General features: G+C 52.7%; 2 protein-coding genes across 2 annotated transcripts; one reads left to right on the forward strand and one right to left on the reverse strand.

Annotated features, from left to right (window-relative positions):
- Positions 1-710: 710 nt before the first annotated feature.
- COCSUDRAFT_31309 (ABC1-domain-containing protein) lies at positions 711-4,567 on the forward strand (the record flags this gene model as incomplete). The annotated part of the gene is made up of 13 exons (XM_005643987.1): positions 711-1,078; positions 1,233-1,292; positions 1,403-1,467; positions 1,549-1,595; positions 1,717-2,033; positions 2,167-2,250; positions 2,353-2,455; positions 2,563-2,698; positions 2,830-2,989; positions 3,423-3,680; positions 3,900-3,961; positions 4,063-4,141; positions 4,292-4,567. The coding sequence occupies exons 1-13, from the start codon at positions 854-856 to the stop codon at positions 4,565-4,567; spliced, it is 1,872 nt and encodes a 623-aa protein (XP_005644044.1). The 5' UTR covers positions 711-853.
- Positions 4,568-8,200: 3,633 nt separating this feature from the next.
- Positions 8,201-9,002, reverse strand: COCSUDRAFT_34330 (hypothetical protein). The gene has a single exon (XM_005643988.1). It carries the CDS (start codon positions 8,872-8,874, stop codon positions 8,452-8,454), a length of 423 nt encoding a protein of 140 aa, XP_005644045.1. The 5' UTR covers positions 8,875-9,002; the 3' UTR covers positions 8,201-8,451.
- Positions 9,003-12,717: the final 3,715 nt, after the last annotated feature.

Genomic DNA, 12,717 nt, shown 5'->3' on the forward strand with positions numbered 1-12,717 from the left:
GGCGGCGCCAAAGTTGCCTCCTCATGGGCCCCTATGAGTCTGAACTGTGTTCTGGAAATTTTTTGGGGGCTCTTGAGAGATGCGCTAGAGACAGTAGACCAAGAACACCCTTGGGGCTCAGGCCTCCATTGATGCGTCAGGCGTCCCTAGCTCCAGTGTGGGTACCTGCAATCTGTCAGCTAGAATTTACTGCCGGCGCCCCCAGGCCGATAGGTACTAGCTAGTATACTACAGTAGCACTGTCTTGCTAGAAACCACACCTTAAGGCTTGTAAGTACTAGACCAAGAATAATCCGAAGGAGTCCTTTGTAGCTGTACTGTGCTGTAGCTGCACCAAATGGCACCATCACGGACTCATCTGTAATGACACTTTGGATGGTGATAATGAATTTGCGGCAGAGCGGCTCTGGACACCGTACGGCTACCACCTAAATATATCATTATCATTACAAGGTTTTCCTGCCGAGAGGCAAGGTGTCCTGCAGGCCAATACAGGCTTGCTCTGGTAGCATGGCGATCTGAGCAGTGCTCAATGGGTCTCTGGCTCCAGCTTTAGAAATTTAGAGCAGCTGGTCTTGCCACTGGATATTTGCATGGCTGTCCTCTGACGGGGCCTTCCTAGGTGCAGCCACGGCAGTGCTCACGTCATCAAAATTTGAACGTCTCGAGCGGATTCGGTGTCTTCGACTGCTTTACATTCAGCAGAGGGTGGAGTGCAACATGTTAAATAGTGAAGAACGTGTTTGAGAGAGCTTCAGTACTGATCCAAGTTTCAATTGTTCTTTCGGACTGCTAGGTTGAATATAGTAAACGGTGGTCAAGATCAACAGCTCTACTAAATTGGGACTCCACCATGATCGGTGCTCGTTACACCGTTCTTCCTTCTTTGGTTAGATTCTACAATGCACAGAGTCATCAAAATACGCGGAAGGCGCGGATAACTGTCCGGGCAGCAACCACACCGCTGGGATTAAGTTTCTCCAGCGCAATCAACGTAGACAACTTCCAGCGGTTGGGTATCATCAAACCTGGAGATGACAGGATATCCGTAGAGGATGTGCGAGTTCGAGATGTCAGGGTGGGTGCAAGGAGCTGTGCAGATCTCAAATTCTGAGGATATCGTGAACTTCAACACATCGATGAATGGCTAGCAAGAGGCGTATGTGGTATGAGATGATGTGTCATGTTGACAATGAGCCAGTTCTGACTGGAGTGGACTGCTGCACATGCAGGAGGTCAGCTATGTCTCGAGACGAAGAATGACAGACGATGTGGGCTTTGATCCTGATGAGGTACTGCATGTCCTTCATGTTGAGATCTTTTAGTCAATAAGCCTGCCTCCGTGTCTGGACAAACAGCACAACTCTCTGTATTCATCTCGCATGTGTGTCTCCATGCACAGGTTGATGATGAGGGACTCCCTCTGGTTTATAATGAGGCGAAGATCACGGAGTTTTGGAGGCTGAGGTGGGCCATGTGGACATTCGCTCCTCACTGCTATCCATGCCCGGCCTCGCACATTTTCTAACTCTGCATAATTTTTTGCAGGTGGGGTGAGCTTGCCTCACGATGGACGACATTTGCCGGCATCTCAGGTGCGCACACTTGTTTCGACTGCTGCTGGATGCTTCGTGGTGAAGAGAGAGGCCTTTGGCATGCTGCTATGCACCAGGATCATGCAGCACTGACTCAGACCTTCCCTGTGTGGACTTCCAGTGCCGTGGATCAGCAAGCTGGCGACGGCGGTGATCCGTGGCCGGCTGGAGCAGCAGCAAGAGCAGCTGGCCAGGGAGGCTGTGCAGAACCTGGAGCGCCTGGGCCCCACCTTTGTGAAGCTGGGGCAGGTGCTGTCCATCCGGCCGGACGTGCTGCCGCCCCCAGTCCTGCGAGAGCTGGCCAAGCTGCAGGATGACATCGCCCCCTTCCCCACGGCCGAGGCCCGGGCTGTCATCGAGGCGGAGCTTGGCCAGCCCATCAGCACTCTCTTCTCAGAGTTCTCGGAGGAACCTATCGCGGCCGCGTCCCTTGCACAGGTATGATCATGTCATCACAGCTCCTAAAGTTGCCTTGGCCCATGTAGTTGCAGTTTCAAACAAGATGCCGGTACCTAGCATTGTCTGAGCTTGATGCATGAGCTTGGTGTTGATGTGTCTTATCGCGCTGCAGGTGTACAGAGCAAGGCTAGCCACCTCAGGGGAAGAGGTGGCGGTGAAGGTGCAGAGGCCGGCGGCGCTTTCAATTATTTCCAAGGTGTGCGCTTGGTGGTTGCAGCAATGTGCCGTGGATTCATGCTCCAACCTCCCTGATCTGATGGCAGAGATCTCCTCCTCACTGGTGATCACTGTTCTGCAGGATCTTTATGTCATGCGGCGAGCAGTTGTCTTGTATGAGAGACTCATACGCAGGTTCACAGCGCAGACCACTGATTATCAGATCCTCTTGAGCACATTTGCAGGTGCACAACTGTCTCCTCTCTGGAATTCAGAACTTACTCCTTAAAGCAACTGCATTCTTGCTATGTCTTTTCCGCCATGTTGACCAAGGCGGGTGTGTTGTGCGCAGAGGGTCTGTACACAGAAATGGATTTCAGAAATGAGGCTCTCAATGCGATCCGCATGAAGATGCTTCTCAGAGAGTCTGAATTCGTTGACAGTGAGGCAGTTGTCATTCCTGAGCCCAACCTTGCGCTCACCACCAGGTCAGCAGATCCCCAGAATCACCCAATGCTTGTGCTGGGTCCTGAAAGTAAGGCATCTATGTCTATAATATCTTTAAGGCAGTAATCTCATGCTGACTATACTAGACATGTTGAATGGCTTTCTTGTGCAGGCGGGTGTTGACCATGGAGTTTGTGAGGGGCACGAAGCTGTCGCTGCTGCCGCCCGATGAGATTAGACGATTGGTGAAGATTGGGCAGGACGCCTTCCTGGTACAGCTGCTGGAGATCGGGTTCTTCCACTCAGACCCACATCCAGGGAACCTGCTCAAGGTGCTGACATTACACTCCATCAATGACTTGCCAGCTGTGAGCAGTGGCATGTCTTCCCAGACTCAAATGCCACAGTGGCGGGCCGGACTTCCTCAGTTTCCCGCATCACTGTTGAGAACAAGTCGTTCCAGAAACAGTTTTGAGAGAAGTGGTTGCTTCCCTCCAATGCATGTATTACGTTTCAAACATATGCAGAGCTTATGCTCCCTTATTGGCATCCCACTTTGGGTTGGGAGATTAACTGTATGCATGCAGCAAGCTCTCCACAGGAAAGAGGACCCGTTAGCTTTCAAAGGATTTGCAAATGCTTGATATTGAACTATCGTTTCAATACTTACTGCACTTTGTGGAACACCGAAAAAGTATCAATACAATTGTAATAGAAATTCAATATTGTGAGATACAAGGCACTCACAGCAGCTTGTGAGCACAGGTGACGGAGGGCCCCCACGCGGGCAAGCTGGCGCTGCTGGACTTTGGGCTGGTGTCGGAGCTGCCGGCGGCGGACAGGGAGGCGATGGTGAGCGCGACCATCCACCTGGGCAACCGCGACTGGAACGCCCTCATCAGCGACTTTGTGGCGCTCGGCTTCCTGCCGGTTGACGCCGACCGCGGCCTCATCATCCCCGTCATGGACCGAGTCCTCTCCCCTTACCTCCGTGGCGGCGGCGCCAAGGCCTTCAACTTCCAGGTGCGCTCCGCTTGAGATATCTAGACTGCAGTGTAGATCGTGGGGCTGGTGCCACCTTTTACATGGCGATGGCTTGGACATATTGAGACTGCAGTGCAAAGTCAGCATGTGGCAGCTGTGCACAAGTTGGTGTCATCGTGTCATGTCCTGAGCAGTACAAGCACCAAGGCAATTCTCTGCCTACATGGGATGTGCTGATCCTTGGGTGGTGTGTTGCAGATGCTGTCACAGGATCTGCTGCAGGCCTCGCTCCAGATCCCCTTCTCGGTGCCGCCATACATGTGAGCTTCCTTTCTCCCCACTTCCACTGCTCTGTTCTTGCCCAACACCTGCATCTTAATTGGGATGTGGGCCCTCAAGCAGGCGGTTGCTATTGATGCAGGTCTCTGTTGGCGCGCGCTGTGGCAACGCTGGAGGGAATTGCGCTTGTGGGCGACCCAGGCTACCAGATGGTTGCTCAGGTCAGCCTTCCCCTCTGCCCGGGATCATCACCAGTTCATTGTAATGAGCTTGTGGTGTTTTCCTGCTTATGCGTGACATGCAATATAAAATTGCTGGTGCCTTCGATGCATGCAAACTCCAGCCATTTGACAGGCAGCACTGGTGCGCAGGCGTACCCGTTTGTGGTGCGGAAGGTGCTGCGGGACAGCAGCAGCGGGGGCGCGCGCATGCTGCTGCGCGACATGCTGTTTGACGCCAGCGGCAGTGTGAAGCCGGCGCGCATGTCGGCCGTGCTCAACGCCGCGCTGGGCTACGTGGCAGAGCAGACCGATGGCTTTGTGGACTTTGATGCCGTGCCCGCAGACGGCGCCCCGCTGCAGGTTTGGATCTACCAGACTCTGTCTCGCTCTCTGGCCTCGGGCCTCCAGTGCCAATTTGAGGACTAGGCAGCCAGGCTGGTCACGGAAGTGTCACATGCCAATACCAAAGTAGTGAACCACGGCTGAGAGCACTATGCAGTACAGTCCTTCCTAGGATCGCTGCCAAATTCAGCATGACTGGCAAAGGTCTGCTGCTCCTCAGGTCTCAGTACTTTCAACTAGAGTGGTCCGCACGTAGGCACGTGCTTGTAAAATGATTACTCTCCATTTTTCATCTATCTGTGAATCTGGTCAGCCCTGTTTGTGCAGCTCGCTGTGGATTTGGCCAGGCCAGAACATCGATGGCCCCAAATGTTCAGGTGCTCCTCTAGATTGGGCAGACTAAATAGGTCCTTTCTCCCAAGGGTACACCTGCAGGGCTGGAAACATCATATCTGCACAGTAGGTGTTCATTCGTTTCACATCAGCTGAGAGGTTTGGTGGTACTGGCGCAGGAGATACTGGCGTTCCTGCTGTCGCCAGAGGCGCGGCAGCTGCGACCGCTGCTGCTGGGGGAGCTGGTGGACGGGGCCGACCTCTTGGCGCGCGACCAGTTGCGCCGGGCGCATGCACGCCTGCCCGCGCTCGCGCCGAGGCTGCCGCTGTTCGGCGCGCTGCCGGCCCCGCCACCGCTGCCCGTGCCGGTGCCGGGCCGCGGCCTCATGAGCCTGAGGGACTTTGTGGAGGCCGTGGCGCCCGAGCTCAGCCGCAGTGAGGAGGTCTACCTGCAGTCAGTCGTGCAGCTAGTGGCCTCCCTGACCGGTGGGAGCCTGTGGCACTTCCTTGTCATGTGCTGGCAAGTCTCTTCTTGGTTGCCTGATGGTTAGGACATGGTGGGATTTTAACTGGTAATTGCAGACATGGTGCTTGATGGACTGTGTGCAGATGTCTGCTGGAGGTAGAGGTGGGAGGGCAGACGTGAGGCATTTGGTGGGTGTTTGCAGGAATGAATTTTACAGATGTACGGCTGGACAGAATACTGCAGGCGTTGCTGAACCCTTCAGCGCAGATTCGGGAGGTTCGAGACGCCCTGAGTGCTGCATCTGCTAGCACGGCAAACTCACAGGTTTGTATGTCACCATCTCGTGCAACAAAATTTTGTCATATCAGGAAGATGACAATATGCCGAAAGCTGATAGCTTGCAATCAATGATGGGCATTACTAATGAGCCTGTGTGCAGGTGATCTCTGAGATGGCTGAGAGCACGGTGGTGACTCTGATGGACCGCTTGAGTGCTCGGCTGGGCGTGCCAACCCAGACCCTCTTCCCAGGCTATCCTGCTCTGCGAGGTCTTGTGTTCTCTGGCAGTCAGTGACGTGCTTGTCTGTCGTCTCAGTATGTCCATCAACATTCTAATTAGATTTATTGAGCATTTATGGTTGGTCTTGGAACAACCGCAATATTGATTGCTGTTATTGAATTATATTATAGACCATTGATTAGACGAGACAACCCGTTATCATGACTATACCACCAATTGCTGTACTATGCAAAACCAATCTACTGAGCAAGGCCTCCGGCCATAGGGTCTAGAAGGTACAATATTTTTCTTTGTAAAAGAAGGAGGCATGTACCTGACCTAGCAACGTGGCACATCATGATGATGATCAATCTTAACCATGGTCATGATCAGGCCAGGAGATGTGTTTATAACGCAGGCATGATCAATTGCGATGCAACTCATGCCGCACGCGGCGTGCATGGCATTCCTCTTGGCTTGCTGGAAGTTCAGCAGGCTGCATGCACATAGGGCCCCCCGTTGGGCGTGCCATTGGCCCATTGTTATGCGTGCATGCGCATGGTCAATTTTCTACTGCACCTGTCTTACTTATCATGCTCTTGGAGGGCTATGGTTCGGCGGGGGCCTCAAAAAAGTCCCCTGCACGATCCAAGACACACTCATGAGCAATCCTGGAGGTGACGGCTAGCGCTATCGTTCGTTTTCAACGAGCTGACTTCATCAACACTTCCTAGAGGAGTGCTCCCCTTCACGTCGCTCCAACAACAAAAAGACCTTGTGGCCGTATAGCGTTGAAGAGGTTTCACAGGTCCGACAAGCACCACGGAGAACGAGCATGCCCTACGTAAACACAAAAGGGCAGCATCTGTGCAATGTTAAATTGCAAGTGAGCGATACTATGTGCCTGCCCAGTGAGCGATAATCCGAAAAAGCACCAGTCGGGGGTTCAAATCCCCGACCTGGTGTTTTTTTTTTGCATTTTTGTTTTTTGCGCAAGAAGCTGATCTAACATTATCAGGAAGTACTGACATCAGAAATCACAATGTTTGAGCTCGAGCCACCAGCTCCTGTGGCAGCCTCCCGCCGGTGCCGCTGTTTGGGAGGTGATCATGCATGAGAACGGCCAGATTTTGGCTACCGCACTGCGCACTGAGTCCGCTGGCAGCGGCCTCAAGGCCGCTCAATATGTCGCCATGGGGAGCACTTGCAAAGTAAGCCATCATGAACGATGAGGTGGTGCAGCCATCTTGCATAAATGCTTCAGCATGATATTCATATGATATTCTTGCATATCCTGAGTTTGAGGACCGCTTTGAGGACTGCCTGAGGACCATATCATTAGGGACAAAAATCAACTTGCAACGAGTACCCAAAGCAGCGGGCACCCCAAAGTGCCCAGAATAGGCGCACGTGGTCCAATAATCCCGAATTTCGACGGAAACTTGTGTTTCTGACCAGACGAGGGTCCTTTTCAGTTATACGTCCCGTCAAACCTGATTTTAAAAATTGTAATAAGCTCCTACAACTGTTGATCAGGCCGCCCGATCCTGATTGCAAGCAATTGCGACCCGCACCCGTGTCGATGAGTCCATCCGGAATATGCAAGACGCTGCACGATCGTCGTCACTCGCCTGCGAAGGTGAGTTCGAATCTACTACTAGTCTTAGACACCAAAAACTGCTGTGTTGATTCTCAACGTCTCCTGCAACTCGAGAATTAACGTCTTCAAGTAGTCCGGAACAGATTCCGGAACAGATTGTGCACTGACAGCGAATCCGCCTTGCTTCAGAAACAAATGTAAGGTTGAAACTGTTTGATCTGCAGGCAGCGAGACAAAGGGCGCAGGAAAATGAAGCCTGGCGTTCCGTCAAGAAGTTTGCGCTCGCGATCCTGCACGAGCTACAAGACGGTGGACCTGTTCCCTTGGCTCCGATTCTGCTACAACCATCTTTCTACGAGACGAAAGATCTTTGGATAACGTTACAGTTTCTGGTAAGTTTCTGTCCCCGTCCTGTCTTTTCTTGAATGCTTTTGATGAAGTACTCGATTGCATGTGGTCCCTCCTTGTGTTTGTTACTAACTGCTACTTCTGCAAGTAGAATATCGTTCTGCTACAGGTTTCATGGAACTTTGTGGAATGCTCGCAAGCGCTCACGCCTCATGCGGATTTTAGCAGCCTGACTGTGAAGCTTGGCATGCCTGTGGAGGATTTTGACAAGCATGCAAGACTGACAGACATGAAGAATTTCTGCTGGATGCTTTGGTTTGAAATCAGTGGGGAAACTTTCACACAAGAAGCTTTTGTGCACTTGCTGAAATTTGCTCATTAGAGGGCAGCCAGCTTGCATTGAGTCACAGTGTGCATGTTGCACTGTATAAAGTTGATGACTGAAAATCAGTACAATAGCTATTTCTGCATGCTTTTTAACATATTGACTGATAGAACATGATGATATCATTGATATCAGTAACCTGCACAACACTGAACCAGAATTTGTCACACACGGACTTGATCTCTTAAGCTAATCTTGATCTCTAAGCTGCTCATGCTGGCTTATTCATGTATTGGCTGTTTGTAGACCATTAAGCAACCCCTACATAAAAAAGGCATTCCTCTGTTCCACCATTTTTCGTTCATAAGATTCGGTATGCACATGGAGCACAAAATACTCATCCCCCCTCCTCCTGCGCCTTGCCCTTCTTCTTCCCAAGCGACTTGATGAAGGCAGGCATGGACAGCCCAGCTGCGTTGCGATCATTTTCCAACTGAGTGAGCACGCGCTGCACTGCTGTGGGCCCCGCGCGGGTGGCAGGCATCTGAGCTGCCAACCTCTGCACTTCCAGGGCAGCCTCCTTCCACTCAAAGAAACGCTGCTTCACATTCTTTTGGCTGCGCACCTCCAGCGGCAGGCAGCTAACGGCAGCACTGCCGCTGAGGCTGTCACCATGTTCCCAGAGCTGCCAGAACTGCTGCATGGAGTCCAAGTGCCTCAGCTGCGGAATTGCGCGCTGCAAACGCTGTGCAGGACCTGTGCTCCCACTCTGCAGGCCTGCGGTCGGTGCTACTGCCGCGCGTGCCGCTCCAGGCAGCATTGAGTTGTGCAAGGCTGCTGGTTGGGCTGATGCGCCCGCTGCAGCATGCTGGGGCTGCAACATCATGTCATTGATAGACACCACTGGCAGAACGCCGTATCCAGGCACAAGCACGAACTTGCTGTTCGCCACAATCTCGCTGTGCTCGCGCTGTTCCCTCTGCTCTGGAGTGCCCAGCAGCCTGGCGAATGGCCTGGAGAGGACATTGGACGAGCCCAGCACCGGCCCTGCACGCGCCGCTGGCGGCCTTGCAGGGGGCACCATAGGCGCTGCCCACGGTCTGTCCACATCAGCTTCAGCCGCTGCCGGTGGCGCTGCCGCTGCCACTGCTGCCACATGGGCTGAGGGTGCAGCTTCAATGGGTGCCACTGCCTCAGTCCTTTGTGGACTGCTGTCTGATGAAGCTGATAGCTGCAGCAGGGGTGCTTCATCCCCTGGCTCCCCCAGCTCTGGAAGCAAAGCCTCCTCCATCGCCTCCACCATGTCTGCAACAATCAAAATGAATGCCTTCACGGATCTTCATGTATTTAGAAAATTCCATCGAGAGCAGCAAACTAGAAGAGATTCAACTTTGCGACTTCACTGGGTTTCAGTGCCCAACATTGGACAGGAGCTGGTGCTGCACAGCTGTCAATTCTGCCTGATGAGATTGATCCAGAACGGCAAGTGCTCTTTCAGCTTCAAGCAAGTGTGCACACAATTTATGAGAACACAGGAACTCACCAATGCATTTGATCTCCCGCGGGCTCATCATATCCGCCAGAAAAATCATCCTGCCATCATCTGCTCGCCCAACGCTGGCGTATAGGTAGGCAAAGGAAGACCTGTCCCTGAGAGCAGTTGCACTCGGCGAGGCTAGCAGAAGCTTCATCAACTTCGTGTATTGGCCAATGGTCAGAGTGTCCTCCACTGTATTGTCCTGGGGGTCCACGCCCCCAGATGGACGCATGCCCTTCGCTGCCATGTTGTTTTTGAGAGTATCATAGACTGCCCCATATGTTGTGTCATCCTTCAAGGAGGAAAGCGACACCTGCATGCAAGAAAATTCATTCTGAAGCTCAGGTCTGGCTGTCATATTTCCACAGGCCACATTGCAGCACCCAAAAAGAATGTGCAGTCAACCCACCTTTCTGCGTTTCTCAGCAGGCAGGGCCGCCAGCTCCGCAGCATATCTGCTCTGCAAGGCGCTGTGAGCCCCTTCCAGGACTTTAAGCCTCTGTGAGCCACAACACATCTGCCGTTCTCAGAGGTTTCCTGTGTGGACAAAAGAAAGGCAACTTCACAGAGAGTGCGATAGAGGCAATTGAAATTACCAGCTCGGAGGCCTTCTGTGGCCAGTCCAACCCTGGCCAGTTCTTGCCGACCCAGTGAAGGAAGCGCACTGCCACATCCACACCCGCCCGCACCATGTTGCCATCATAGGGCTGAGCACGCTTCCTGCCCTCCTCATCGTGGAGCAAAAACCACTGCAAAAGCAATGCATTTATTCTGAGATCCATAACCAGTGCAGGCCAGGGCTCCAACAAATTGAATCGAAATGAGATAGTGCTTCACCTCAAATCTCTTGATAATGCTGTCATACTTTTTGATTGTATTCTCCCTGCCAGAAGCTCGCCTCTCCTGGCCAATCTTTTGCAGTTCACTGGCGGACAGCCTGCACTCACAAGCAGCAAAAAACATCACTGCTGCAAGACTTCCAAGTACCAGATGGTTGAACCCGTGATCTGAACACCCTTTCTCTTCCTCCGCGCTTAGAAGACCACCTCACCGTGCAGTGGACTTCTTGGGCTTCTTTTTGGGCCTCTTTGCTGGTCGTATAGCAGCGTCTGGCTGTGACTCTGCCCCTGAATCACTATCATCTGCCAAACCCGACTCTGGATCAGACTCCTGCTCAAGGTCGGATTCGGAGGACGGAGCAGCTGCAGCAGCCACTCTTCGCCTTCTACGAGGGATGGGCTGCTCATCGGAACTGTTCGGTACTTCTGACTGCGCTGTTTGACTCGCTGATTGCTCACCTGAAGCAAGACCAGCAGACCAATCCCAACGAACCGAAATAGTTGATAACTGAAAGCAATGTTTGGAACCTGGTTTAATTGACATATCAGCAAGCAAAATGCGGAGCTCACCAGTTTCGGCAGACACTGTGCCGACTGCATGAGGCACAACATCAGGACTTCTCAAATGGTTTCGGGTTGCCAACGCCTGGCTCCGGAGTAACCTGCCTACCGGTTCTAATCCGCTTGCTGCCCTTCTCAAACTCACGAGAGATTCTAATAAATTATCAGCCTGCATACCGCACAGCACATGATCAGACACCCCATAATCAGGTTCAGCCCTCACGAAACTCCAACCAACGAGCATACTCGATCACACATTCATGCGCTAGCACTAGATTACGCGCTGGCATCCGTGCTAGGGCCCAAGGCGGGGCAGGCGGGGCTTCTGATCTCGCATCACACCTGCGCAGGTTGTCGGGTTCGTTTCGGGGCCATACATGTGCGTCCACGGCTGAAGCTCCAGGAGACAAGCCAAGCATCACCTACTATCACGGTAGCCCGGACAAGACTGGGAAACGGTGCGGGATCATGCCAGAAAGTGGATTTGATTACAGCCACATTCACGGGCACATATAGCGGCTTGAGGACCCTTCCCTAGGAAAACCCTACGGACCCTGAGGACCCACCCGCATATATAGGGGTCCTCAAATAGTAGATATGTAGTGCATATTGAATTCTCGTATTCTGAAGTACACAGAGGGGGCTGGATTGCGTGCAGCCACACAGGCTGGCTTTAGGCCAAAACTGTCTACGGCCCACCAGCTATTCACCTTGCAGCATTTTATCGACCGGCAAAACCATGCTAAGCAGCCCTTGTATTGTTGCTTTCTTGATCTGAAGGGTGCTTATGACAGAGTGAATCGGGTGTTGCTCTGGGAGAGTCTGCGTCGCCTGGGCATTGATGGCCGCCTGCTCTCTGCCATTCAGTCTTTGTATGCCAATTCTACGGTTGCCATTAAGATTGGGAGCAGGAAGGGTCCTAGTTTGCCCTCTGAGACAGGATTGAAGCAGGGTTGCCCCCTTAGCCCAACGCTGTTTGGCTTGTTTGCAGATGGCCTGCACAGGCACTTGCTGCAGAGGTGCCCTGGGGTTGGCCCGCAGTTGCGTCCTGGCAGTTGTGTACCAGATCTAGGCTATGCCGATGACTTTGCTTTGCTCGCCACCACACCTGCTCATTTGCAACGCTTGATTGATGCAGCTGCTGAGTTTTGTGAACAAACGGGAATGGTCATCAGTGTTGACAAAACAAAGATTGTGGTGTTCTCTTCAAGTTTGCCAGGACCTTTTCAATGGCTTTGTGGTGGTGCGCCTTTACATTGGGTTCAGCAGTTTGAGTACCTGGGTGCCCTTTTTGACGGTGCCCAAGGCATTAATCTCACCTTTGGCAAGCTTCACAGGAACATGTGGGGTGCGTGGGCACAGCTCAGGCAGCAATATGGGAAGTTGCATTGCAGCATGTCAGCTGGCCTGTTGTTGCGCCTATATGATGCATGTGTGCCGCCGACTGCCTCCTACGGTTGTGAGGTGTGGGGCCTGCGCAGCCTTCTTGGTGGCGACAGCCGGCGGGGCCGGGCTGCCTTGGCCTCCTCTCACCTGAAAATTCTGAGAGACATTGCTGGCGTCCCCACCTCTGTGCATGGTGCCATCTTGCTTAAGGAGTTGAATCAGCAGACCCTTGATTGTGTGTGGTGGCGGCGCATTATCAAGTTCTGGAACAATTTGGCTGCCTTGCCTGCAAATAATTTTCACAGGCAAGTGGCCCTTGATGATTGTTGGGATGCCATAA

The sequence above is a fragment of the Coccomyxa subellipsoidea genome (genome assembly GCF_000258705.1).
Source record: "Coccomyxa subellipsoidea C-169, whole genome shotgun sequence".
In the NCBI taxonomy this organism is placed as follows: Eukaryota; Viridiplantae; Chlorophyta; class Trebouxiophyceae; family Coccomyxaceae; genus Coccomyxa; species Coccomyxa subellipsoidea.